The 25,702-nt window shown below is 53.1% G+C and overlaps 1 protein-coding gene across 1 annotated transcript in view; it reads left to right on the top strand.

The window, feature by feature from the left end:
* PLXNA1 (plexin A1) overlaps window positions 1-25,107 on the top strand; it is a 121,330-nt gene extending 96,223 nt beyond the window's left edge. The window contains exons 22-32 of the mRNA XM_040591964.1: window positions 27-283; window positions 4,556-4,622; window positions 9,628-9,774; window positions 10,615-10,774; window positions 11,357-11,460; window positions 11,932-12,028; window positions 12,722-12,912; window positions 13,788-13,957; window positions 15,493-15,705; window positions 19,400-19,550; window positions 23,090-25,107. Of these exons, the coding sequence (XP_040447898.1) occupies window positions 27-283; window positions 4,556-4,622; window positions 9,628-9,774; window positions 10,615-10,774; window positions 11,357-11,460; window positions 11,932-12,028; window positions 12,722-12,912; window positions 13,788-13,957; window positions 15,493-15,705; window positions 19,400-19,550; window positions 23,090-23,185 (1,653 nt within the window). The 3' untranslated portion in view covers window positions 23,186-25,107. The remainder of the gene's footprint in view (window positions 1-26; window positions 284-4,555; window positions 4,623-9,627; window positions 9,775-10,614; window positions 10,775-11,356; window positions 11,461-11,931; window positions 12,029-12,721; window positions 12,913-13,787; window positions 13,958-15,492; window positions 15,706-19,399; window positions 19,551-23,089) is intronic.
* The last annotated feature ends 595 nt before the right edge of the window (window positions 25,108-25,702 follow it).

Raw genomic sequence — 25,702 nt, 5'->3', positions numbered from 1 at the left:
CTCTCAGCTTTGCTCTATCCTTACAGGTTCAGGCAAATGTGGAGAAGTCCTTGACTCTCTTTGGGCAGCTCCTGAACAAGAAGCACTTCTTGCTGACATTCATCCGCACTCTGGAGGCTCAGCGGAGCTTCTCTATGCGGGATCGTGGCAACGTGGCCTCCCTCATCATGACAGCGCTGCAGGGTGAGATGGAGTATGCCACAGGTGTGCTGAAGCAGCTCCTCTCCGATCTCATCGAGAAGAACCTGGAGAGTAAGAACCATCCCAAGCTGCTCTTGCGGAGGTGAGTGACCGTCCGAGATGCTGGAGCTGTGGGACAGTGCCCAGGCTCTTCTAAGCATGTGGACAGGAGCCAGTGTCCTTCAGGGATGCCATCAGTGATGGCTTTGGTGTCAGCTTGTGGCAGTGTTGGCATAGGGTCTGTGGCCAACTTCCTTGCCTGCCTGTGTGCAAGTGTGAGAGGGATGTAAGACCACCTGGACCCACGAAGTCAGGAGTTGCCCATGGGCTGTTCTCGCTCTGGTTTGGCCCTTGTGCGTTCCTGTTGTCTGGGAAGCAGGGAGCAAGATGCTGCCAGCTGCACAGACTCGTGCCGGGAGGATGCACTCTGGTGTCAAGCGCTGTTGCATGTTGCCACAGTGATGCTCCCACCTGCCTTCCCTTCGCCACGTGACCAGGCAGCCCCCCGCACCTCTCAGCATGTGGGGCAGCTCTTGCCTGGCAGCTGCCTTGCTACATGGGTGCCTCTGCGGCTGGCAGCAGGCAAGAGTCCTCCTTTTCCCACTGCCTCTTCGGGGCTTGCCCACCTTGCCAGGCACATGGAGGTTTTCCTGGGAAAGCCAAGCGCATCTTCGCAAGCTGTGAGTCTCGCCGGGGCCAGGGGGAAGCGCAGGCAGGAGGCAGCCTGCCAAGCCCTGCCGTGAGTCTGCCTGGCCCATCAATATTTAACGATAGCTCTGAGCTCTCCTTCATCACGGACTGATGAATATTGAAAGATACACCAAGTGCTGAACAAAAACAATTAATAAGCTCCACCAACCCAGCTCGAGGGCCTCCGTGCCATCTTCTCCCATCACACGCTTTGCCGTGCCTCCCCACCTCTGCCTCCCCCAGCCCGCTGCCACCAGCCTCCCGCGGAGATGCAGGGATGGCTGAGAGCCATGGGACTGGCACGTCACCAGAAAGGCTCAAGAAAACCAAACCATCTTTCAGACATCAACCAGAGTGCGTGCCGTGCCCAGACCAGTCAAAGCCTTTTGGGCTTTGTGTGCCTGGCCCTGGGAAGATGCCTGGAGAAGACACAGATATGAGCTGGTCCAAGTTAGATCTCTGCTACCTTCCCTTGGCCAGTCTCTCTAAGCACATTGCTTTCTTACTCTCTGCTTCATTTATCACGTTACAAGGGTGCCCTTAATTTTTCAGAGCACCTCATTAGCAAAGTGCCAGGGACGGGGTGCAGTGCAGAGCTGTGGCTGGGTGGGAAAGGGATGGGTCTTGGAGGTGCCAAGCCCTGTCCCCCATCCCTGTTCCATGAGTGCATCCTTAGGCTCTGCCCTTCTTATCGTCCCTCCGTGACATCAAGTTCCACTGAAATATTTAAACTGTATTTCCATCTCCTGAAGTAAATCAATAAAATATAAATAAAAGGCAGTGCGGGGAGGCCGGCAGCTGCAGTGGCGGAGCCGTGGGAGCAGCACAGGGGCAGAGCCCAGCCTCCACCAGCGCGGAGGGAGCCAGCAGCCCCAGGACCATCGGTCCCCAGCCGCGGAGCTCGAGGACCCGTTGCAGGTGGAGCTGCAGGAGGCTTGGGAGAGGGACGAGGTCCCCTGGCCGGTACCTTGCTTGTGCCTCCCTGAGCAGTGCTTCTATGATTCTATGATATTTAACGAAAATACTTTGTTCTCCCTGCAACTGCGGCACAGAGCAACCGGTGCTGAGGGCTGTGCTGCTTTATCCTTTTGATTAGCCCTGCTCTTGGGTGTGAGAGTGTGCTTACCGCCCAGGGCAGCTGGATTAACATCGATCTAACTGGATAGAGCTATTATTTATTTATTTTGTTATTGGATAATCTCCCCATTGCTGTGGCATCTGGCTCTATCGTGGATAAAGACAAATATCCACCAGAGCCTGGGTGGGTGGCACTTCAGATGAGTGTTACAGGCTTGTCAGCAAAGAACCTGGTCTGGGGCTGGGGAGGGTGTCTGCCAAACAGCTTCAGACCACCCCTCCTTTGGCTTTCTCCCCATAACCCTTCCCTTCTCCCTTTTTTCTTCCCCTTGATGGATTAATCTTTCTCATGGGTGCAGGAAGGCTTCTCTCCCCTGGAGGCTCAGGTATTATTGTTCCCTAATGGTTTAAGGACAGCTGTACTATTCCAGGGAGGGCAAAAAGGGCTAAGCCCCATTAGGATGAGGGAAAGCCTTGGAAGGGACCATACGACCCTGAGTCAGCTTGAATAAACTCTGGGAAAGTGGATTTCCTACCCCCACCATCTGGCTATTGGGAACCGCTCCTGGCCCATCTGCTGGGCATGGCATTGGGCAGTGGGACTCCTTCTAGTGGCTCTGAGGTTCGGGTTCCTTCTGGGTTTTGTTTCTTGAGTCAACACGTTTGTATCCATTCCCCTGCTGCAACAGGAGTGCAGCCATGTCCCTGAGGTTATTAGTATTGCTTGTGCTTTCAGGAGCATCTGTGTTCGCAAGTGGCTGATCCGATGATTAATGGTTGGATAAGCTGAGGAAGCCTAACCAGAGAGGGTCGAGGGGCTGGCTGGCATTTTTACTTTAAAAATAATGGATGTGTTAAGGGGAATTTTAATCTTACAGCAGTGAGACTAGGCTGTGGTGCAGAGACAGGCGTGTTAAGTTGCCCTTGTAGTGCTGCCTGGTTCAGCCAGGTCATGTATTGCCCTCAGCTCCCTTCGTGCCAGGCTGTCCCTCTCCTCTGCTGGTGCAGCATGTCCTGGCTGCCATACAAGCATCCCGAGGTTCCCACATTCTGTTTGGACCCACCATATCTTACCCCCATCCTGTGGGATCCTGCTCTCCCTCGTGCACATGCTGCACGGTGATGGTCCCAAATAGACACAGGCGAATCCCGTGGACCTTCCCTCCCATGCTGCTTTGGAGCATGTGGCATCTGGATTTGAACCATGCATGAACTAGGGGAAATATGTAGGTTTTCTCAAGGGAGTTTTTACTGCTTCTTTCAACTGCATCTCCAAAAGCTGAGAGGCATGACTTGATTTTTAAACTCCTTTTGGAGCAGGCGGTTGCAGCTTCGTACACCGCAAGCTCCTACATCGCCAGCCTGCTCTGAGGAGACACACAGAGACCTGGGATTTCCACCGTGCAGGCAGGGAAGGGTTAAATCCTAAGCCTGGCACAGCGTCTTTGCACAGTGCTCCAAAGGTGCCTGGAAAACAAGTTAAGCTTCCAGCCACTGCTTTTACTCCTTCCTCCTTTAATCCCCTTGTTTTCAGCTGAATTAGTACTGGGGATAAGTTTGACCAAAACCATATGGGGATTGAAGTCTCCAGACATAAATCCAGTGGTGGCTTTAATCAAGGCCATGTCCCAGAGGACTGGTGCCCTCTCTGTGTTGCAGGGCTCCGCATCCCTGCCCAAGAGCCACCCAGATGCCAGCCCAAGGGCAGGGGCATGGAGGGAAGCAAGGGTGCAGAGCAAGGGTGGCCTCCTAAAGCTTCACCATCACCACTGCTGAGTGCCAGACCCCAGGCGTCCTCCTGAGCAGACCTGGCACAGGCTGCTGGGGAAAACTTTTTTTACCCCTGCAGTATTTATGGTTCTGCTGTGGGTCCTGGGCTTTGGGGCTGTAGAGATCAAGGGCTACTTTGGGGGTTGCAGGGAAGTCCCATGTCACTCGGTACTGGTGGGGCTGTGTCAGGGCAATAGTGGTACTGAGTGCATTGCAGGAGCAGAAGTCAGCAGCAGCTTCCAGGTGGGGAGAGGGGCTTCCAGCTAATCCAGGCACACGGTGATGTGGGAGGAATTGCTCCTGTTGTGGGAAAGTGGGTCAGGATCTGCCTTGGCCTTGCAACCTCAGCTCTTCTCTTCAGGTTGTGCTTTAACTGGGGAGCACGAGGTGGGTTTGGTGACATTTTTCCTGGCTTGGGTTTCTCATGCAGTCCTCCTGTGGAGGGAGCTGCCTGGTTCCGGTGGGACACGATGGAAGAAACAAACTTCATTGAAGTAGAAAGTACCAGAAAGAAGCAGAAAGCTGGTCATCCCCTGGGTGAGACTTCCCATGGGACAAGGTTGTGCTCAGCGCTCTCTGGTTCTCCAAATACACTGGAGACCAATTTGCTTCTCCCTCCCGGGGGGTTGCTGTGGCTCAGCCTTGCAGATGGGCAGGCTTTCCCACTAGAGCTTTGCCTGTCTGCTTGTGCCCCTTTGCTTCGAGGCTCCTGCCTTTCCAGACAAAACCTTTTAAAGCCAAAAATAATTTAGCCACAGTCCAAGGCTTAGGTGGCGAGGGGTGAGATAAGAGACCTTTAATATCCTCTGCTGACAGCTTTGCTCTGCCTTCCCTACAGAACGGAGTCAGTGGCAGAGAAGATGCTGACGAATTGGTTCACGTTTCTGCTGTACAAGTTTCTGAAGGTGAGTTTGGGAAGGGGTGGCACCCCCCCCACCCCCCGTGGCCCTTGCAGGGACAGGCAGCGTGGTACCCAAAGCCTGGGCTGAGCACTGCTGCCCCCTCCCAGAGCAGAGAGCGCTTCCCAGGCCTCCGTTCCCATCCTGGCTTTCTGAGATGTGATTAGTGATTCTGGGTCTCCTTTTGGGGAAATAGCTGTGACTGAGAAATGAAATCCAGACTGGGATTGCTTCATGCGTAGTGAGTTTGAGATCTTTTTAAAAACGGTGCCCAGGGAAAGAATAAATCTGAAGCAGCTCAGCTGAGTCTTGAATCCCTTCGGAGTGGTCTCCATTCCTCCCTCCTTGTCTCTGCTTGTGCAGCTCAGGCGGAAAGAGCCCTGGGAAGTGGTCCTTCTGTAGACGTCACTGATCGGAGGATATTTCTGCCTGTTTGAGCTGTAGTTTGATGTGCTGCACTCGTCATGTACTGCTGCTGCTTTTCCTTCATCTCTTTGACACTCCATGGTCCATGATGCTCCATGGCAGGGGAGTCATTTCCCCCAGGCATCTCTACTTCTGCTGTTGTTTCCCCTCCTTCTGGAGGGGATGCCCCAGTGGGGATGGATGCCCCGTGGGGCCTGTTGGCAGCCAGGGACACAGCTCCCTCCACCACGTGTGCACGAGGGTGCAGACCCTGTTAGCTTGAATTCACGTTTTTCCCAGTTCTACCAGGATAACGGAAGAGGATGCCAAAGCCTAAGGGCTGTTTTTACCACTGGTTCATCCAACCCATATTGAGAACATTTATGCCGTCTGCACTGGTGCTTTTACCTGTTAGAGCTGCACCAGTGGCCGTGGGGGTTGCACAGCTGGAGCTCCAGGCTGTGGACCCCCGGCTTGGTCCTGCTGCTGCTTTGGGATGACACCAGTGGGGTGAATGGTGCCTGCGGTCCTGCCTCTGGTTTGTCAGTCAGCAGAGTTGTTTCTTGGGATCCTGCCTGGCGTCAGCACAGCGAGGCTGGGTGGCACACAGCCGTTTTTGTGGAATTTCATCCCTCATTAAGATAAAGAGAGTTTGAACCATTTCCAGCCAAGAGATGAGAGCGAGCAGGAGTCTGTGCAGAACTCAAGTGATCGTCAACGAGAGGTGATTTATAATATCACTTACATGCACTTGGCTTTTTGCCTCTGTCGAGGGATAGCCTGTATCTATAAAAATCTAGCTGTAGCGTGGAGCGTAGATTGCTTTCCAGGGGTGGGAGAGGAGAAAAGCTGTGCTGGTCACGGGGAGATGTCAAACCTCCTGCTGCCTCTTCATGCCAGGGCTTTGCTCAGTGGGGGCCACCCTCCGCCCCTGCAGCAGCAGTGCCTGGTGGGATCGGGTAGGACACGGTCCGACGGCTCTTTGGGCTCTGCAGGGGGACAGGGAAGAGCAGCTCTTGCTGTGGATAAACTCCCTCAGGGCTCCTTGAAGTGGACACGGTTGGACTTGGGCTGAGCAAAGCGCAGTGCGCAGCCTTTGAACGCCCACAGCTGTGTTTGGGGATGTTGCGTTCATGTATGTGACTTGATGTCCTTGGCCTGTCCCTAATTGGGCTGGGCCATGTGGGCAGGTGACAGGGGCACATTCACCTTGTTCAGAAGCTGCTTTGGATCAGCTCATGTGCCACCACTGTCCTGCATCTGTCTTCGTACAACCCTGTCCCCCTTCGGAGAGGCGTCCAGGCGCATCACCTGTGCAGGGCAGGTCTGAGGGTGAGGAATGGCATGGGAGAGAGACGTGAGGGTGGGACCAGGGCAATGCCTTTTTATAAAGTCCTTGACTACGCCATGGCTCTGGTGTGGGAAAACGCCTCTGGTCTCTGAGTGGTAGCAGCAGGAGAGAGAAGTCTGATTTAGATGCACCATTACAGGAGGAACATATGTGGAGGGCCTGGATAAACCCGCTGGCTGTGAGATTTGTTACGCTGGGGATCGTCTCCCTGGGGAAGTGACTGAAACTACATTGCTTGGGTCACTTGAATTAGACTGGAAGACTTGAGGCTGTGCTCCTGCTTCTCCTGGATAGGTCCCACCAGAGGAGACCCATGGGGCTGGTTCCGCCTGCCTCCCAGCAGTGAGGATCACAGGTGGCATCAAAAGCAGGAGAAACCCGTGGAGTAGACAGAGAGGTATCACAGCAGACAGTTTGCCAGCAGGGAAACTGCACCAAACCGTGGTAATTGTGCATGTAAATGAGGCAGGCAGATGTGTGCCCAGCTGCCAGATCGGCTCTCAGCAAACCTGCCCAGAGCAGGGCCGGGTGGTTGACATCGCATGGCCACGATGTGCTGGGGCAAGGGATGGGGACAGGGGCAGGACAGCCGCCCCCGCCCAGGGCCAGCAGCGCGGGGAGCCATCGCGGGCTGGCGCTTTCACAGAGACCCTGTAGTAGCATTTATCAGACTCTTAATGAGACACCCTGGGGAAACGGAGAGGGATAAATCGAGACAAGTGCTGAAAAATGCACGATATTAGGTGCCTGATGAACTAGATCTAGTCAATAAGACAGTTTGAGCGTTCGCTGGCTTGCCTCAGCCTGCTCCCGAGGTACCAGTGCGTGCGTGTAGGAGGGCGTTTGCAGCTGGCCTCCTCCAGCTCGGCTCGCACGGATACCACCCCCTGCAAAGCCCCCCTCCCTCAGGCCCCCAGCAACGAGCAAACTGCGTCAGGGCTGGCAGCGGGGGACATGGCTGCGTATGGGCAGCAGGCTGCCCTCCATCAACCTGAGGGGCCGCTCGGCCCTGTCTCAGCTGTCCCCTCCTGTATCCCACCCAGTGGAGACCATATCGGTGCAACTACCCAGTGCTGCTTTCTACGGTCCCTGTTCGTTTTGTTGGTGTCTGTCAGGGAAGAGACCTAAACTGTCCTCATCTGTAGTGGCTCCGGGAGCTGTGACCCACGGCAGCGTCGTGGCTCCAGTCCCTAAGAGCCACTGGGTTCAGTGAGGCTGGGAGTGAGATTTTGCATTTTAAGGGTGGGACCCACATTTGGAACAGGTGGGGTAGCCAAGCTGCAACGTGAAGGATGTGCAGAGCCAGAGGGACAGGGCAGAGGGGCTCTTTCAGTTGACGTTAAGGTGCCTGAAAGGTCACCCGACAGGGGACCAGGATCCTGCAGCACACAGAAGCCCCCAGAACCCTGCATGGTGCTGGAGGAGTGATGTACCCATCACCAGGACCACTGATGCCTCCATCCTTCTGGGGAGGTCATAGGACCAGCTCTAACCTACATGTCCAAAAAGAGATTTATTCCCCATCAGCCCAGGCAGTGACCGAGGAGCAGAGGAGGTGACGCTGTGATGCCTGGAGTGCAACCAGGCCACCAGTGCGGGAAGGGCTGTACCCACTGCTCTTGGTGGGGATCCCCAGAGGTGGGTGCGGAGCTGCAGACTGGGGGGCAGCAGACGTCTCTCTGGAGAAGGGAAATCTGTGGGCTGAGATGGGAGCAGCATGCCAGCTGTGAGCAGTAGTCCTGCTCCAGGCTATCCTCCATCCATGCCACTTCCGCAGACTTGGAAGTTTGACGAGGAGTTTTTACAAGCAACTGAAAGAAGCAATTTGAGTCTTTCCACCGCATCTGGAGGGGTGGGCTCGGGATGCTGTGGGAGCCCCCGGGGGCTCACCGCTCTGCGGCCAGCCTGGCACTCCCGCCTTGCCGGGCAGCTGGTAATGCACAGTGTGGCACCCACCTTGGGTCTCACACTTTTCCAAGCTGACTTAATGAAGCCAAGTTTGCAAATGAAATATAATTTCAAAGACAGGCATGTTGTCGGAAGGTCTGGGGATGATGTATGCCTGTTCCTGCTCGTTAGCAGCTGTCTCTTTAATTACCACAGATGCTAACGAGATGCTAACAGCATATGGTGACAGGAGAGCAGCCGCACTTTGCACCAAAGTACAATTTATTTGTGAGGCGGCTGGGAGGGAGGGACGAGGGCTGGTGGGGTAAAATCTGCTGGGACTTCTCCCTGTTCCCTGTGCTCCCGCGGTACCCTTTTCTCTCTGTTAGGGCTAATGCCTGTCTCTGGAAGGGCTCATTGTGATGCAGCTCAGGGAAGAGGCCCTGGGTGACAGAGAAGCGTCCACTTCCAGCCCCCCTACACGAGCTCATGGCTCCAGGCTGGTTGGTGCCTCCAACCTTGGCAGGTCCTTTGCTTTTCCTGGGTTGCTGCAGTTCCAGCATCCAGCAACTTTGGGGGAAGCGTCTGGTCCAGTTTCCCTCTCCCTCCCTCCCACTTGTGAGATAGAAGCTGATGTGGCTCTGGCTGGTGGCTAAAGCTGGTTCTGACTGTAGGGGTTTGGCTGTGGGGACATGTAGGTAGCAAATGGTTTAACTGCAGGAAACCTCATTATCTCGCCCCCTCCATCAGCTGGAGACTCGGGGTAGGGTTGTCAGCGAGTTGCTCTCTTTCTTTTCCATCCCTGTGACCAGCTGTCGTGGGGAAACCTCCTCTGACCTTTTGTCATGTGGGACTGGGCTCCTGGCAGATGCCAGAACTGCATCATGATACCTGGGCAAGAGTCCCCAGGCTGTCCCACTGCATCATGCTCTTTCCAGTCCTCAGGTGCTTGGCTGGGCCAGCTCGAAAGATAGGCTGTATCCCATACACAGAGTCCCCAGACTCAGTCTGCTCTTCACTAGCCCTGAATTTAATCGTTGTAGTTCATTTTTAGCCTGTAGAATGAGCAGAATTCACCAGAGAGTGTCTGGAAACTTGGGGAAGCTGAGCCTAGGAGTTGGTAGACAAGGGAACAACCTCCAGCAGGCTTGGAACGAAAGAACGAGTTCCTTCATGGGATTAATTTTGCCATGTGCCCCCTTCCTTGCAGTTGTGACAGAGGGCTGGAGACTACAAAGCCATGTATGGGGCTCGACGCTGCAGGGCCACAGCAGGCTCCTGACACAGTGGTGGTTCTTGAAAGGCAAAGCTGGTGCCTGGCACCTTCTCACCCCTCTCTCTCCTTCTCCTCCATCCCCTGTCCCGCAGGAGTGTGCTGGGGAACCACTCTTCATGCTCTACTGCGCCATCAAGCAACAGATGGAGAAGGGACCCATTGATGCCATTACAGGAGAGGCTCGCTACTCCCTCAGTGAAGACAAGCTTATCCGGCAGCAGATTGACTACAAAATGCTGGTTAGTGCAAGTGGAAGCCTCGCTGGTACTGGTGCTTGCCAGGACTGCTAGGTCCAGCTCTTGAACAAGATCTTGGAGGCACCCAAAGTATTTTCCAGAGAGTGGTTTGTCTCTTGTTCTTCCCTCTGGCATCCTTGGGGTGCCTCTTGCTCTGTCGGTGTGGCACCCATCTCGGCTAGGGTCAGAAAAGGGGCCTTTGCATGGCAAGGTTTGCTCTTGCCATGGAACTGAGAAAGCTAAACACGAACTGAATACCCCTCCACCCCTCTCCCAGCAAACCCCACAGCCCTGACAGGTACAGGGCCAGAGATGCTGTTGAGCAGATGCTACCTGGGAGCAACCAGTGGCTCATGTTGGGTGGACATCAGAGCCAGATCCTTGAGATTACTGCAGGAGATGTAGAGATACTTCTCTTCCTCCATATCAGACATCTCCTCTGCCCAGCTGAATGATAAGCCGGGCCCTTCGCCTGGCTGAGGCCGCAGCTGGTCCTTCACCACCTCCATCTCCACCAAGGTGGGGTTGGGAGGGGGCAGAGTATGCCTGGGCATTGCTCAGGCTAGACAGGTTGTAGTGAGTTCAGCATGGTTTGCTGGCCCAGGATTCCTTCACTGACACTGTGCTGCCTTTCTAGGAATAGCTGGAGATTTGGGAGTGGCAGGGAGAGGTGGGGAGAAAGGGGGAGCAGGAACGTGCCATGTGGCTGCAGCTCCGCAGTGGCCAGGGAGGGGAGAAGACATGGCCTCTAGGCAGCTGTAGCCCTGTGTCCTTGGACCTGCCTTTGCAGCCAGCGCGGCACAGCCTCTAGCTCGAGTCTTTCTGCCCCTCTGTGCTGTGCAGACCCTCAACTGCGTGAACCCAGAGAACGAGAACGCCCCGGAGATCCCCGTCAAGGTGCTGAACTGCGACACCATCACGCAGGTGAAAGAGAAGCTGCTGGACGCTGTTTACAAGGGGGTGCCCTATTCCCAGCGACCCAAAGCCGGAGACATGGACCTGGGTAAGGGAGAGGCCGAGCACTTCCCTGTGGGGAGCAGGGATGTGACTAAGAGCAAAAGTGCCAAAAAACCCCATTCAAGGCAGGAGAATCCACGTCTCCTGTAAGAGCGGGGACCTGGCAGGACCAGAGCATTTGTGCTTGTCCAGCTCACTTGTATTGTGCTGGTGGCACTGACTGCGTGGGGACGCCTGGCATGAGGGTGTGGGTCTCACCAGTAGAGAGGATGGGGAGAGGAGCCTCCTCTGCTCTGCCTGTGGGCTGGATTGCAGGCTTGAGGTGGCTGAGGCCCAAGGAGGCCAGCAGCAGGTGAGAACAGCATGAATAGTCTTGTTCTTAAAGGAGGGGTGGGGGAATGAAGAGGAGAGGAGCAAAGGAAACGGTAGCCAGGGTCAAATTGAGTCTTTCCTTGAGTACTTGGAAAGAAGATTTTGCCCAACACCATGTTGATAGTCATCAATCTTGGGGTTCAGAAGGTGGTGCAAGAGCTCTTTTGTTGATGCCCAGACTGTGCTCCTACCCTTGCTCTTGGCTTCGTGCTCCTGTCACCCTCTAACCACGAGCCCTTCTCCCTCATGGGGACAGAGTGGCGGCAGGGCAGGATGGCCCGGATCATACTGCAGGACGAAGATGTCACCACAAAGATCGACAATGACTGGAAGAGGCTAAACACCCTGGCCCACTACCAGGTAAGGCTGTCCGTGGGGGAAAGCACTGAGCAGTCACCAGCTGCTTTGAGCTGGAGCATCTCTTCTCGCTCCTCAGCTTGGTCGGGGCCTGGGCTCAGCTCTCCAGACCATGCTGCTCATGCAGGGGCATGGCCAGGAGCTCTGCAGTCACTTTTGTGTCTGTGCCCCATGTTTATGGTCCTTCCGTTCAAGGAAGCACTAAATGGGGCATCTCTGGGACTCGTAGGGGCTGTTTCCTGCTCCAACCATACTTAGCCATTTTCGTGCCAAGTTTTCTGGCGTGTTCCTGTTCTGACCCCTTTGCCCGAGCTTTCGCAGAGGTAGATACGTAGGTCTCCTTTGCTGGGGATGGGCGTTCCTGGGGTGATGTGCAGTGTAGCTTCACCCCTGGGCTGGTTTGTCCCTGCTGTGGGGCTGTTCCTCCTGTGCCTCCCCAGTGTCGCAGCCTGCTCATGCTATCTCTGCCTTCAGGTGACAGACGGCTCCTCAGTAGCCCTGGTGCCCAAGCAGAACTCTGCGTACAACATCTCCAACTCCTCCACCTTCACCAAGTCCCTCAGCAGATACGGTGAGCATTCAGGGGCATCCTCCGCTGTGCTGGCACGGGAGGCAGCACTGGGCTGGGCTTGCAGACCAAGGCACGGGGCGGGCGATTGTAACAGTGGCTCACGTGAACAAGGTCCTTCAAAACCCTGGCTCTCCTGTACCACTGTATTTGTTCTGGTGTTGGAGAGCAGATGCCCTCAGAGCCACCTCTCTTTGCAATGTCAGATACCAGGGAGAGACGTGTGTCAGATGGCTGCTGCTAAGGTGATCCCTCTTTTTATTCCCCTGAATTCTAATCAAAATAGGCACAGAGGCACTTTGCACTTAAATGAGCAAAGTTGAGGACTCCAGCAAACACGCTGGCAAGCGTACTTCAGCCTTGGTTTGGAAGGGAATAGCGTGGTTAGCTCAGACTGACACAGGAGCCATCTGCAATCCCAGCACCTGTGCGCTGGGAGCAGGACGGGCTTCTGCAGAGTCCCTTCCACAGTGCTCCTGGCCCCTGTACGTCCGCCAGGCTTGCACGGCTTGCATGTAGCCTGGCAGACTGCGACGACAGTCCTAGCAGAGCTCCTGATCCGTGGTGGCTGCAGGGGCTGGATCCCAAAGCTCCTGTTTCACAGCCGTAACGTGCGGAGGGAAGGGGGACGACGGGGCTGGTGGCGAGGCGGAGGTGGGCAGGGTACGAGTGTCCCGCTCTGCTCGGTGCTTGCAGAGAGCATGCTGCGGACAGCCAGCAGCCCCGACAGCCTGCGCTCACGGACCCCCATGATCACCCCTGACCTGGAGAGTGGGACCAAGCTCTGGCACCTGGTGAAAAACCACGACCACATGGACCAGCGGGAGGGTGACCGGGGCAGCAAGATGGTCTCCGAAATCTACCTGACCCGCCTGTTAGCCACTAAGGTATGACCCAGGGCTGCAGAGCTGCTGCCTGGCTTTTTACATCTGAGTGGGAAGGGTAGTGATTTGGGTTGTCCAGAAGTGGTAAGCCCTGCTTTTTTATTAGCCTTCTGCTTCAGCACAGGAGCAGCTACTCTCTTGGTCTCTTTCCTGAGCTTGAAGTGATGCTTTTGTGTGTTAAAACCCTCAGTGAGTATCCCTTGAGTGGATTTTCCTGTTTGCTTCTTGCACTCTTTGGCTTTTTTACTATTCCCTGTATCCTTGAACAGCTGCTGGACTGCAAACCAGAGGTGCCCTGGGGCGGGCGCCTCATCCCCTTTGGTGTTTGGGATAAAGCTGCAAAATCAGTGATGTGAGAAGGGTAATTACCCGGGGCATTTGGCGTCACAGACTGTTCCACTTTCCTCAGCACATGCTGTGTGTCTGAGATGTCCCCAGAGAGGAGCAGAGGGCTGTGCTGAAGGTGCTGGCTCAGGATTGCAGGGACTGGGCTCAGCCACCTCCTCTGTGACTTGGCTTCTTGCCTGGTGGAACCAGAGCTTGTTCAGTGATGTCTGTCATCGGATCTTGGGTACCTTTATGGGACCCAAAAAGGACTATGGTATGGCATACATTCACTTGGGTTTTGCTCTGTATGGTGTTTTTATTTGTATGCTTTTAGTGTGCCAGATCAAGCGGTGAAGGAAATACCACTGCAGTGTCTGTTCCCCAGTATAAACCACTGAGAACCAGTAGGGTTACACAGACTGTATTGTGCTTCTTTTCCGGGTGGTAGGAATAGAAGTGAAATTGGTTTAAGGGCCGACCTTTAGCTAAAGGCTCATCTCTCTGTTGGCGCTGAGCGGTGCTGAGCAGCCTTCTCTCCCTCTCCTCTTCAGGGCACCCTGCAGAAATTCGTGGATGACCTGTTTGAGACCATCTTCAGCACAGCACATCGTGGGAGCGCGCTGCCCCTTGCCATCAAATACATGTTTGATTTCCTGGATGAACAAGCTGATAAGCATCAGATCAATGATTACGATGTCAGGCACACCTGGAAGAGTAACTGGTAATGGAGAGGGGCACTGGGGTGGCGGGGGCTAACGATATCACAGCTTACGTTGCTTCCAACCCCTCCCACGGGGAGCAGAAATATGTCCCTGGAAGTGATCCAGGACAAGAGGGGCCCATATCTCTGTATTTCTGGTGTGGGTAAATCCCTTGCATGCCTTCCTGCAGCAGAAAATATCCCAGGAATGCGGTGCTCCCTCAGCCCTTCCCAGGCCCCACGCATCCCCATCCCCGATGGCTGCGGTGGTGGCCGGGTGACCACAGCGGCTGGTTCCTCGCTTCCCAGCCCTCCTCGGGCAACCACCCCAGTCCTCATCCCCACTGTCCTAAAGATGTTTCCATGCTCCTTCTCACCACCCAGCTGAGCATGCAGCCCCCCCTCAGCATTTTTCTTCTCTGCTGCCTCACTGATTTCATCTCTCTGATCTTGCCGTTACTAGAGACCAGTACGTACGCTCCCGTGTCTGGCATTTGTTAAATGGCAGCCAAATTGCTTTTGTGGAGTTCAGTAACTGTTGGCAATTAGCAGGGCAGGAAAAGAAACATTTTTAAATGGAGATGTGAGAGCACGGGAGTGCGTGGAACTGATTTATAACCCAGCTTTCTATATTAAAAGAAGGAGCGAAAGGCAAAGGAGGGGGAAAAAAAAAAAAGAAAAAAAAAAGCCCTACTCCACAGGGGCTGGGCATGCAGGCTGCTGCATACTAATGCCTGTGCTTATCGCTGGGCGCTAATTCAATGTGTGGAGCTTCTTGAGGCCATTCCCTTCGCAAATAAAATATGTACATGCACCCAGTATCCTCATTAGGAAAATCCTGGGGAATTAAGTGTGTTTTGTCTAAGATAAAAGCATTCACTGGGTGTGGTGCTGAGGGATGACAGAGCGGAGAGGCTTTCTGATGGGGGGAGTCCCTGAGATGCTCCTGGGAGAGGAGAGGGGCAGCACGATTGGGAAATGGAGCCAGGGAGGGTGGCATGTGTGTCGCATGCAGCAAACATCCAGTCGGAGACTGGCCAGGAACCCGCTGCCTGTACAGCTGAGAGCTTTATTTCCAGCATCTGAGGCTGCCTAAATTCTCCTCTGGTGTTGAATGTGCTAATGAATCCCTTGAGGAGTCCAGTTAATTCCCTCCTCCGACGTGGGAGATGTGTGAAATGGCACGCTGTGCAATTCGAAGGGATTATTGATGCAAGAGAAGGGGACCTTGCCTGGTTTGGCCCATGGGCTCAGCAAGGGCTTTTCAATGAGCGGATCCTTGGAGAAACTGCAGATCTGTGCCGCCCTGGTTTGCCTTTGGAGGTGTTGGCGGTGCTGAGGAATTTCTCCACTGAGAGCTGTGGCCATGTGGGGCTGGGCACAGGGCAATGGCCGTTTACCCCAGGACGTTTGCATTCCTGGGGTGCTGGGGAAAGCAGCCTGCCCAGTGCTGGGTCATGGGGAGCCCGTTCTCCGTGACTGGAGGTGCATGTGTGTTCCAGCTGCCCTGTAGGGCTTGGTTCAGGTGCTGACTCCTGTTTCCTTCATCCCCCCAGTCTACCTCTACGTTTTTGGGTGAATGTGATTAAGAACCCCCAGTTTGTGTTCGACATTCACAAGAACAGTATTACTGATGCCTGCCTATCCGTGGTGGCACAGACATTCATGGACTCCTGCTCAACTTCTGAGCACAAGCTAGGAAAAGACTCTCCCTCCAACAAACTACTGTATGCCAAGGACATCCCCAACTACAAGAGCTGGGTAGAAAGGTGAGTACACTTGGAAATACCTCCTGCTTCACCTGGAGGAATTAGAGTGGATGTACGTGGGTGTGGGGACTGGGGTCATTGGGAGGAATCCTTGGCAGCTCTCTGAAGAGGGACCGTACTAACACTTGCAGAAGGTAATCCTCTCGTTTGGGAGATGATGCTTTCTTGTGATTGTCTCCTGGAATGAGTTTGCAATGACTGTTTGACAGCCGTTTATGACTTGCTTAAGGGGTGCTAAAAGCAACCTCCACTTTTAGGTTTTCTGATGTTTTCTGTTGTAAAAACTTGGTCTGTGCTAGGGAATTACTAACAGCTCCTTTGATTGCTTTTGGAGAGCAGCGAGAAGTCAGCCTTGGACTAGAGAAGTGCCTTTTTTGTACCACGACAACACGCGCAGGTTTTGCTGAAATGGTTGAAAATTAGCATTTCCCATCTCTCATCCATCAGTACATCTCGCCTGGGATCCTGGTGAGAGTACATGCTCTGAGGCAGTGCTCAGGCTGCTGTCGCTGTGCCGAGGAGCAGGGAGAGGAGCAGGTCCCCTGACTCCTTCCGACACCCTCTACCTTCACTGTTAGCTGATGAGAGACATCCTTCTGTCCTGCTGAATTAATGCGGTGTTAAAGGTTCAGGTTTTGAATGCTACTGATTGCAAATTGATGCACTCAGGCATAATGCTGTGTTTAGCTTTATCCTTTTGGGAGAGAAACCTAGGAGATGTCCTCCAAAGCCCTCCAAATAGAGCTGCTGTTAAAATGTTGCTGTCTTGTGTAGTGGGACTTCATCAAGCTTAAACAATCGCAGGTTTCAGGTTGGTGATGCAACTTTCCCCTTGTGCTGATACGTAGTGCTGTAGGTCATGCTCTTTTTGTGTTTCTTTTGTTTTAAACTGAGGACCTTTCCCTTTTTCAGCATCTAGACTGGTTACAGGGTGAACCAAATGAAAGGTGTCCAGCCAACAATAAAGGTCATATTCTCTCGTTTGCAAACATGGGACTTTGTAGCCTAAATCGTCTTTTGGATACTGACTTGTACACAGTTACTTTTGTCATGCCATTGGCATGCCTGGTGCTTTGCAGGCAGGTACAAAGACAAGCTTCTTCCCTCGAGGAAGGTAGGGCTTGGATCAGAAGAAAAGGTGCCCCTGAAACAGGATGGCTGAAATGAGTGATGAGCTGCATTGTAATAGGAGGAAGTTCTTGGCGGCGGGCTGGAGGGGGGCTTTGGAGTGGGGTCCCATAGGAACATCGCAAACTTCATAAAGTGAATTTCTCTGACCTTGCCATCTCTATGACAAAAATATTCAGCTGTGCGTGTGCCTGGAAAAGAAAAGGTGTAAGACCATTCCAGACTTAAGCATTGGTCTAGGCATGCTGCGTCCCTGGGGAGGAGGTGGGACATCTCACCGCTGATGGATGTTCCTGCCACCGCTTACCACCAGTACAGTCCCAGAAGCAGCTGAGCAGGGGCAGAGCTGCCCTGCGCAGGGTGTGACTGCGTCTCCTGCCGCTCCTCTGCTGCGGGGATTTACAGTGTAATCAGCATTCCTGGCCTGTGGCGCGGTGATTGTCACAAAGCTTTGCAGAGGCAAGATGGGAGCCTTGCGAGGGTGGCTGAGTGGGACGGCGTGTCCCACTGGGACAGGTCTGTCTGCCGCCGGGGTTCAGGCACCAGCTGAACAAAGAGCATCCTGCCAGTCTGAGGAGAAATAGCGTGGTGAAGGGCTTGGGAGGTGGGGAGCCTGGAGAAAACCCAAGGGGGCTGCAGCCAGGGTCACGGCTGGGGTAGGTGTCCTCTGGAAATGGTAGGTGTGACTGGGATCTTGGGCTGCACGAGCCACACGTCCTTGTCTTGAAAAGCGATGGTTTCCTGCCAGCCTTTGTGTCATAGTAACCCCCAAAATGTAAAACTTCTGTATGTTACCGGGACATCCTACTGTGGTAGCCACAAAAGCTTTCTTCTTCAGCACATCTCCCTTGTACGTTCATCTCCAAGTCCCTCCCCACAGGGGTCTTCACCTGTGGGGTTAAAGGGTGGTGAGGAGGATCTCTGGGGGTTTTCATTGCTAACCAGGGCTGGCTGGAACTGAGAAGATTGGGTGTATTGTCCCTAATACTCCTCAGCACAGGTAGAAGTGGTGTCAGCTTTAGGAAATGTCACTCTGGGGGTGATCTCTTCAGCGGCATAGCAGATCTCCTGGTGCCTGGTTTAGTCAGAGGTCCTCACCACAGGCCGCTGCTCTCTTGGCAGCATCTGGGAAATCTTTTGCATCATTTTCTGGCTGAGAATGAGCCTCCTTGTAAAAACAGCCCAAGTATTTTATCACTAGCTGAGTTCAGTGCGGTGGGATGGAGTGGATCCTCGTATTCATCTCCTCAAGTGGTCTTGCTGCCATCTGCTCCTAGCCAAGTGCTTCAGCCATGTTCCATCTCAGCGTTCAGCTGATGATGCTAATGATGCTAATCACTGTACCAGAAACTTCACCGACTGAGGAGTCATCAGCAGTAAAGCGAACCTGGGAGAGACTGGCACTTTGTGTTTCCAGGTGGTGCGAGTGGCCAGGCCTCGTTTGCTGTGGGTAGGGTTTCTTTTTTAATAGAGGCTTGTGGACACCACCCTGATTTCCAAAAGGACCTCAGCCGCCAGTCCACTGGTGTGTCTGCTTGATGTAACCCTCCTGCTGCAATGGGATGCTGTGGCTTTGATCTTGATGGGTTTTGATGCATATCTCTTGGATATTCTGTTTTTCCACTATGATTCTGGACTATGTAAGCTGTGTCTGAGTTTCCCTGTATTTGCTGAGCATATCAGCAAGGCAGCTGTCGGATAGGACTGCAAATCTTAAGGTGTCCTAGGAAATGTAAGGTAGTATCCTGCTGGTAGCAACCATCAGAGAAGTACAAGGAAGGCATGAAAGCATGAAGTCGTTTGACCCAGGCATGCCCTAGGACATCAGCTACTTCCTCTGCTGACCAGGATCCTTTGAGGTCACAGACGTGTCTGTAGAACCTCAGTTTTCACTGAAAATGAAAGCTCCTTGTGGCTTTTTGGTGAGTAGTAACTTCTGAGCATGGCCAGCGGCAGTTGTAGGCTGTGTTGAATGCCTGTTGCTGAGGAAGAGGTAACCACACGGGATGTATTACTGCAAGGGCTGGATGTGAACTTGTCTTGTGTTCATGCATCAATTATTTAATTTTTATTATTTTTATATATATATAATTTATATTGAGAGATATATATAAAATAAATATGAAGGGCCATCGTTGGTCTTAGTGACACAGTGACATTAGGAGAACCGTGGCAAAGCCTTACGTGTTGCTGCAGGCATGGAGAATTCTGCTGGATGCAGTCTGGTGGCAGAACATGCCAGTGGGATGGGAAAGGGGAAAATGTGTGGTTTAGAAGAGGGTGGGAAATCCCTCAGAGCAGCGGCTCCCGGCTTCCCAGCAGGCTGGGCTGGGCTCGGCACCACTCCGTTGGGAATGTGTTCCTAATGGTGCTGACTGCTCCATGGAGTGCTCAGAGACCTCTTGATGAGCAGCATTGTTACAATGGGTGGTCGCGGTATGTCACCACTCGGAGGCAAGATGCTCTTCGCCTTGCCTCTCCAGTGGCTGTTCTCAGGTGAGCGTCACAGCAGAGATCCATCCCTCTCTGACAGTTCCTAATTCTGATCCACTCTTCTGCCTTGCAGATATTATGCAGATATAGCTAAAATGCCAGCAATCAGTGACCAGGACATGAGCGCATACCTGGCGGAGCAGTCACGGTTACACCTCAGCCAGTTCAACAGTATGAGCGCGCTGCACGAGATCTACTCCTACATCACCAAGTACAAGGATGAGGTAAGACGTGGAGATAGGTGGCCAAGCCTGGGCTGCGAGCTGCATCCCCTTGCCTGCATTTCTGCAGCCCCCCGCTTTTCCCTAGGGAAAAACACCCTGTGAAATGTGGGAGAGCAACATGGTCTGTGTCTGTGCTTGGGCTGGCAGGGAAGGAAAGGTCTGGGAGGCGTGGAGCCAGGTGCTGGCGTAGGCAGGGCTGCATTCCCCGTATTTTCTGCAGTGAGTAATGTAGGAAACACCTATTTTTCTACACATTTTGCACATGAGCTCCATGGGGCTGCAGAGTTCATGGTGTTATCTCCATGTGCCTCCCCTATCGGCCACCACTGACGTGGTGCTGTGGTGGTACCAACCATGTGATTAGGCAGCGTCTGGCTCTGTTCCCCGGGGATGCCAGAGGATGTGGTGACCTCTTCAGTGCTTGCTTTGTGAGCATCGGTAAGGATGGTTAGAAACCCCTCTGCTGTAATTTATACAAATTAACTTCGTAAAGCACTGCTCAAATCCACACCCTGCATCTTTTTATTAAAGCAATAAAATACGTAACTACAGTAAAATATGGATCTATACATATAATATGATAGTATAGGTTTTATTGTACCAATAAAGGGAATTGACGACTGCGTTTGAACAGTGGCTTATTTAGGTGACAGAGTGCCAGAACGTCTCCTTGCTTGGCGACGGCCGGGAGAGCCAGCCTCTTGCCATGCAGGGGAGGGATCAGGTCCCTGTCACACGCTGCGGCATTCCTGAGAGGCATGTCCCAGCGCCCCTGAGGTGTGAAGTTAGGGAGTCCATGGGTGGGTCGTAGCAGACCTGGCCCCTGGGTCAGCACTGGGACACTGGTGGCCGAAATTCTTGTGGAGCTAGGTGCTTTGCAGGCGTGAGGAGGAGGAGGTGGGGGGGCTGGCTGCCCTGTTGCCTGGGAGCAACCCCTGTGCTTGGGAAGGTGCCGCATGGTGGTCACCGTGCAGCTGGTGGCCGTGTACCACACAGCTGGTGGCTGTGCTGGCGAGACCTGTGTGCCGCTCCCCAGATGACCTGGTATGGCACGTTCAGGAGACCGCCATAGTTCTGTGTGATGACTTGGCCACGGAGGGTTTTGGGGATTTTACGGTTTGTACAACAGCTCTGTGACTACCATGAGAGTGGGAGAAGAGTGGTCTGGAGGATCTTGATCTGTTGTGGGGCAGCCGTCATCCCTCAGCCATCATCAAGTGCTCGCTTCCTCCAGGCTAAAAGTTCCCCAGGCCTTAAATACATCCTCCAAGTCCTGGGCAAGAGCAGGGAGGGGACCATGTGGCATTAATGAGCTGCTCTTTAGGGGCTTAGGTCCTCTTCATGCCCGCTGACGGCAGCCTGACATCTGTTGAGTGCCTTGCTGTCGCCCGCTCTCCGACCATCACAAGTGTGTTCACAGCTCTCAGGAACTTCTTTTATTATTTGTAATGGGATTAATAAATCACAGCTGTTCCCTTTGTTTGTTTTCATTCATTAAGCACAATTATATGCAGCCCGATTGCACCCTCTTTGATGCAAAATGGGAGAGAATAATTTTTCCTGTTGTTCAGTGCAATAATATGCTGTCATTGGCTGTGAATGAAAATCATAATTAATTTTCATTTGGGTACTTGCATCTTGGTAATCAATGGTCCTGGCTCCTTACAGCAGGTGACAAACCTAGGTCTCTCTCTACACTCAGCACAGGTTTCGTTTGACTCCATTATTTCTGTAAGACTAAGATAAAAGAGTAGCTAATAAATGCAGGGGCAGGTTGTGTATCTTTTGACACCTCAGCATCCCAGGATACACAGCTGTCTTCTCAGGAGAGGCGGAGGCAGTGGGCAGGGGGGAAATAAGCTCCTCTTCCACTTCTTGGAAGAATCTCATTTGGTTCTGGCTCAGCCACCTTTCAGGCACGTGGCGTTTTGATTTCTGTGTGTTATTACAGTTATTTTGTTCTGTGGGTAGTGTGACAGCCGACAGTGGCTGTGGAGATGGATGGCGGGGGAGTGTCCCTGGTAGCAGGTTTGTGGCAGAATCTATGAGCTCTCGCCAGTTCAGCTGCAGCTCAGGGTCATTGCTGCCAGGGAAGGTAAATCAGATGTGCTCAGCTCTGGCTGGCAAATTTTCCCCTCCTTGGGAGCTGACACCAGCATCAAGATGCAGCTTTCCCCTTTCCTTTGGGAAGAGATTCTCCATTGGGCATCTCCTACTGGCCCAGCAGACAGAGACCAGCAGCCAGGTCCTGTCCCAAAAAGCCTGGCGGAGAGCCAGAGCCTGTCGGTGGCCAGAGACTGCTGCATGGCAGCGTGGTGGATGCTGCACAGCACGCCCTGCACGCCGCTCCGCAGCCCGCCGGCACTGCAGCAGCTCTTAATCAAAGGGAGCTGATTCCCCATTAAGAAGTTACCTGTAGGGCTCCTGATGGACTTTGCCTGCTTCCTAGTAAGTCTATTAATTATACAACAGTTTGTTTCCAATTATGTGGCCAATGAAATGGTTAATCAAGTCCCCTTTGACGGATGCCTTGATATTTAATTGCAAAAAATTTGCTCTCTCAACTAGCTCACCCGAGGAGATGAGATTTCTGTCAGGTTTGTTTTTTTAAATCAGCTTTTCTGCTCTGCTGGCATGATGTTAGTGAGACAAGACTCCTGGCTGCTGGGAGGGCAACTGCCCCTTCGTTCTACACTTCATTACTTACCCCCTTCTCCCCACTCTGAACCTCGTCCTCCACCCTCCTGCTGCTGCCAGTCCTTCCCCAGCCCTGGGGGCATGGCCGCATCCAGCCCAGGGGAGGGGGGACCGTCCCTCCACCCTGCAATCTCTCATCAAGGTCAGGAGCTTGTTTAGAGGAATGAGATTCCAAGGGAGGAAACTCATCCTTGGATTTCTGTGGGTGCACCCTTACACAGGACTGAGGGCTCCCCGCAAGGCGGGCTTTGCTGGTCCATGCATTTGGTGTCTCCCTCCATCACCCCACAGCCCCCCAGTCGTCCACCTGGGGGAGAGGTGAGCGGGATTTTACCATGGGTGGCAGCTGAAGCCTTGTGGATTTGGTCTTTTTCTGCTCATGGAACCAGTTCATAGCTCGATCGTGGTCTCTGAAATGCTGTCCCTGCTTCCCTAGGATGTTGCGGGTTGGTTGGAGTCACAGGTGTGGTGGGAAGGTCTCATCTTGGTGTTGGGGTTTAGCTCCGTTGTTTGATGGTTGTTCATTTTCTGGTTTCCCCACATGGCTTCTTGTTAGTATCAAGCAGGTCCCTGGTGTTACTGCAGCCCCTTGGGGGTCTAGGGAGGCTCAGTCTGGTCCGTGGGGTGGGGTGGCAGCACTCAGAGTGGTGTCCTCCACCTCACGCCTCCTCTGACCCTTTCCTGGCCGCATTAGGGACTGGAACGAACGTGCGCCGCTTCCCACGGAGCTACATCCCCACACCTTGGTGCCATCAATGAGCGTGGCCATGGGCATGTGGGAGCCGCTGTGGGCAGGAGGGCATCTCCTCACCCTCTCTCTCACCCTCCCCTCTCTCCCCCAGATTCTAGCTGCACTGGAGAAGGACGAGCAGGCCCGGAGGCAGCGGCTGAGGAGTAAGCTGGAGCAGGCGATCGACACAATGGCCTTAAGCAGCTGAGAAGGCGGCAGCGCGGTGCCAGCATCCCGGCGGCGGAGGTGGCAGGAGGGGGCCGGCCAGCAGCAGCCGCGGGCAGCAGAAGACTTTGGGGCTGGGGCCGGCCGGACCCGCGGGAGCCTCCGCGCCTCCGCACGCTTCCCACGAACGAACAAGGAAACCTCGCGCTTTAGCGGAAAAAATCCCAAATCCCGACGACAGCAGCGACATCGATACAAGCCCCTGACCCACACACAACCCCCCAGTCCAAGCGGGACGCAGCAGGGACCTTGCAGAGAGGCGATGCCGGGCGGAGGAGAAGGGGGTCGACTGCCCCACGGACCCACGGGGCATCCCTTGCCCGGGCAGAGCCCTGAGCCCACAAGGAAGGAGGGTCGGGACCGCGGGGCTTTCTAGGACGGCGTTTGGATGTTGTTGTTACTTTGGTGGAGGGAGGGTGGGTGGGCTCCTATTTTTACTGTACTTGACTTGCTCTCCACCCCTTCCCCTCAGCTGTCCACCCCCTCTCCTCCTCTCCTTTTCTGTCTCTTCCCCCTTCTCTCTCTCTCTCTCTGGCCTTCTGCCACTTAGTGTTAACTGCTATATTTGCACAATTTACACAAGACAAACAAAATTTTTAATTTAAAGAAAAAAAATTATAACAAAAAATGGAAGGGGAAAAAAAAGATTCTAAATTTTTGCAACAAACTAACAAAAACGATTTTAAAAAATAAGCTAAAGGACTGATGCTGGGGAGATTTGGGGGTGGGGGCAGTAGGGTTGGGCAGGAAAGGGAGAAATCCCTGAGCTTTGATATTTCTAAAATACGTCCTGTGCCATGTTTTATTTGAATGTTGTTTAGTGCAAAAAAAAAAAAAAAAAAGAAAAAAGAAAAAAAAGAAAAAAAAATGGGAGTTTCGTTAGCTGAATAGATGCTGTTATTTAAATGCTGCTGGAGTGGTTTTGGAGGTCACGATCAGAGAGGCAGGGAGATCCCAAGGTTGGTTTTTCCTTTCCTGGGGAATCACTGAGGGGTGGTCGGTGTTTTGTTGAGCTCATCCTCGTTTTCCCGGTCCGGTGGCCGCAGGAAGGTTTGGGCAGTGCTGCCTGCCCCTGCCCGTCCTGGGATGATGGGAGGCAGAGGATGGCTGCGGGGGCTTGGGGACTTTTGGGATGGTTCATGGAGAGCTAGCCTGGTTTTTTGGCAGATCCCCTGGTGCTGGAGCAGCCTTAACAAAGCCCTTTTATGTGTTGGTTTTGTTTTTTTTTTTGTTGTTTCCTCGATCATCTTTTTGTGCTGATGCACAGGAAGGGACCAGATCCCCAGGGAAAGGGGAGGCAGCTCCCCCGTGTCTCCTGACCGGGATCCCCTCCAGCAAACCCCGCTGGGGGACCAGCCTGTGGAGGGACTGGGATGCTCGGCTGCTGTGGGGCTGTTGCATGCTCCTCCACCCGGGAAGCCCAAACGTGTGCAGGACTTTCCACCCAAGACTGACTTGTCTTTCTCTGCCTTTTCCTTCTTTCTCCCCCTTTCTCTCCTTGCTGTCACCCTGTCTCCCCTCTGCCGCCTCCGCCCTGCTGGGGGGTTCGTTGGAAACCCGAGGTCTCTCCCTCGGCAGCCCCCTTCGAAATGTCAGATCCTCACGGGTTTGTGCTTTCCAGAGATGAAAAGGTGCCGAATGCTGCCCCGAATAGCAGCAGGTGACCAAAAACTTCCCCTGAAAAAGAGCAAACCCCTTTCCTTTACCGTACTGATTGCTCCCGTCGCTGCCTGGGCCACAGCAGACGGGGCCAGACTCTGCCAGGAGCGGGTGGCTCTCGAAATCCAAGTGGAAAGAAGCCCAGCTGATTTCTGTCCGTTCCCTTAAATCGCAAGTTAAGGGGGGGAGAGGGAGAAATAATGAAGTTTTTAATTAAAAAAAAAATAATAAAAGTGTGTATATATATATATGTGGTTACAATCTAATTCTCGTGCCCCAGTGGGGTGCTGTATAGTTAACTGAAGGAGAATTGAACCAATATAAATATGAAATGAATTTACACAGCCAGTTAAAACAAAACAAACAACAACTAGAAAAAAGAAAAGAAGATACCAAATGGTCTGGAAGAAATTTCCAAGCCTTTCTCACCATGCAGAACAATCGTTTGAAGCCTGCACATCTCTCATTATGTTGTAATTTTGTTTGGTTTTGTTTTGTTTTAATAAGGAGGGAAAGGAGAAGATGCTGATTAAAAAAACCCAACAACAACAACAAAAAACCCAACCACAACAGCAAAACTATGTTTGAAAAAGAAGTAATAATTGTTTCCCAAACCTACGAACCCTGAGCTGTCGCTGGATTTCTGAGAGCTGTGGGCTGTTGCATGACTGTGCTAGATTTTAGTCTGAGTTGATCTTTTTAAGAAACAGAAGAAAAAAAACCCCATAAAACAAAAAAAAAACCCTGCAAGTGTTGAATATTAGAGGTTTGTTTAGACCTGTTATCTATTTTTTTTTATTTGAAATTAATTTGTCACTTTCTCATCCGAAAGAAAAAAACA

Source organism: Falco naumanni, chromosome 4 (genome assembly GCF_017639655.2).
Source record: "Falco naumanni isolate bFalNau1 chromosome 4, bFalNau1.pat, whole genome shotgun sequence".
NCBI lineage: Eukaryota > Metazoa > Chordata > Aves > Falconiformes > Falconidae > Falco > Falco naumanni.
Note: the sequence above shows the minus strand (reverse complement) of the source record. Positions and strands in the feature narration are given on the sequence as shown.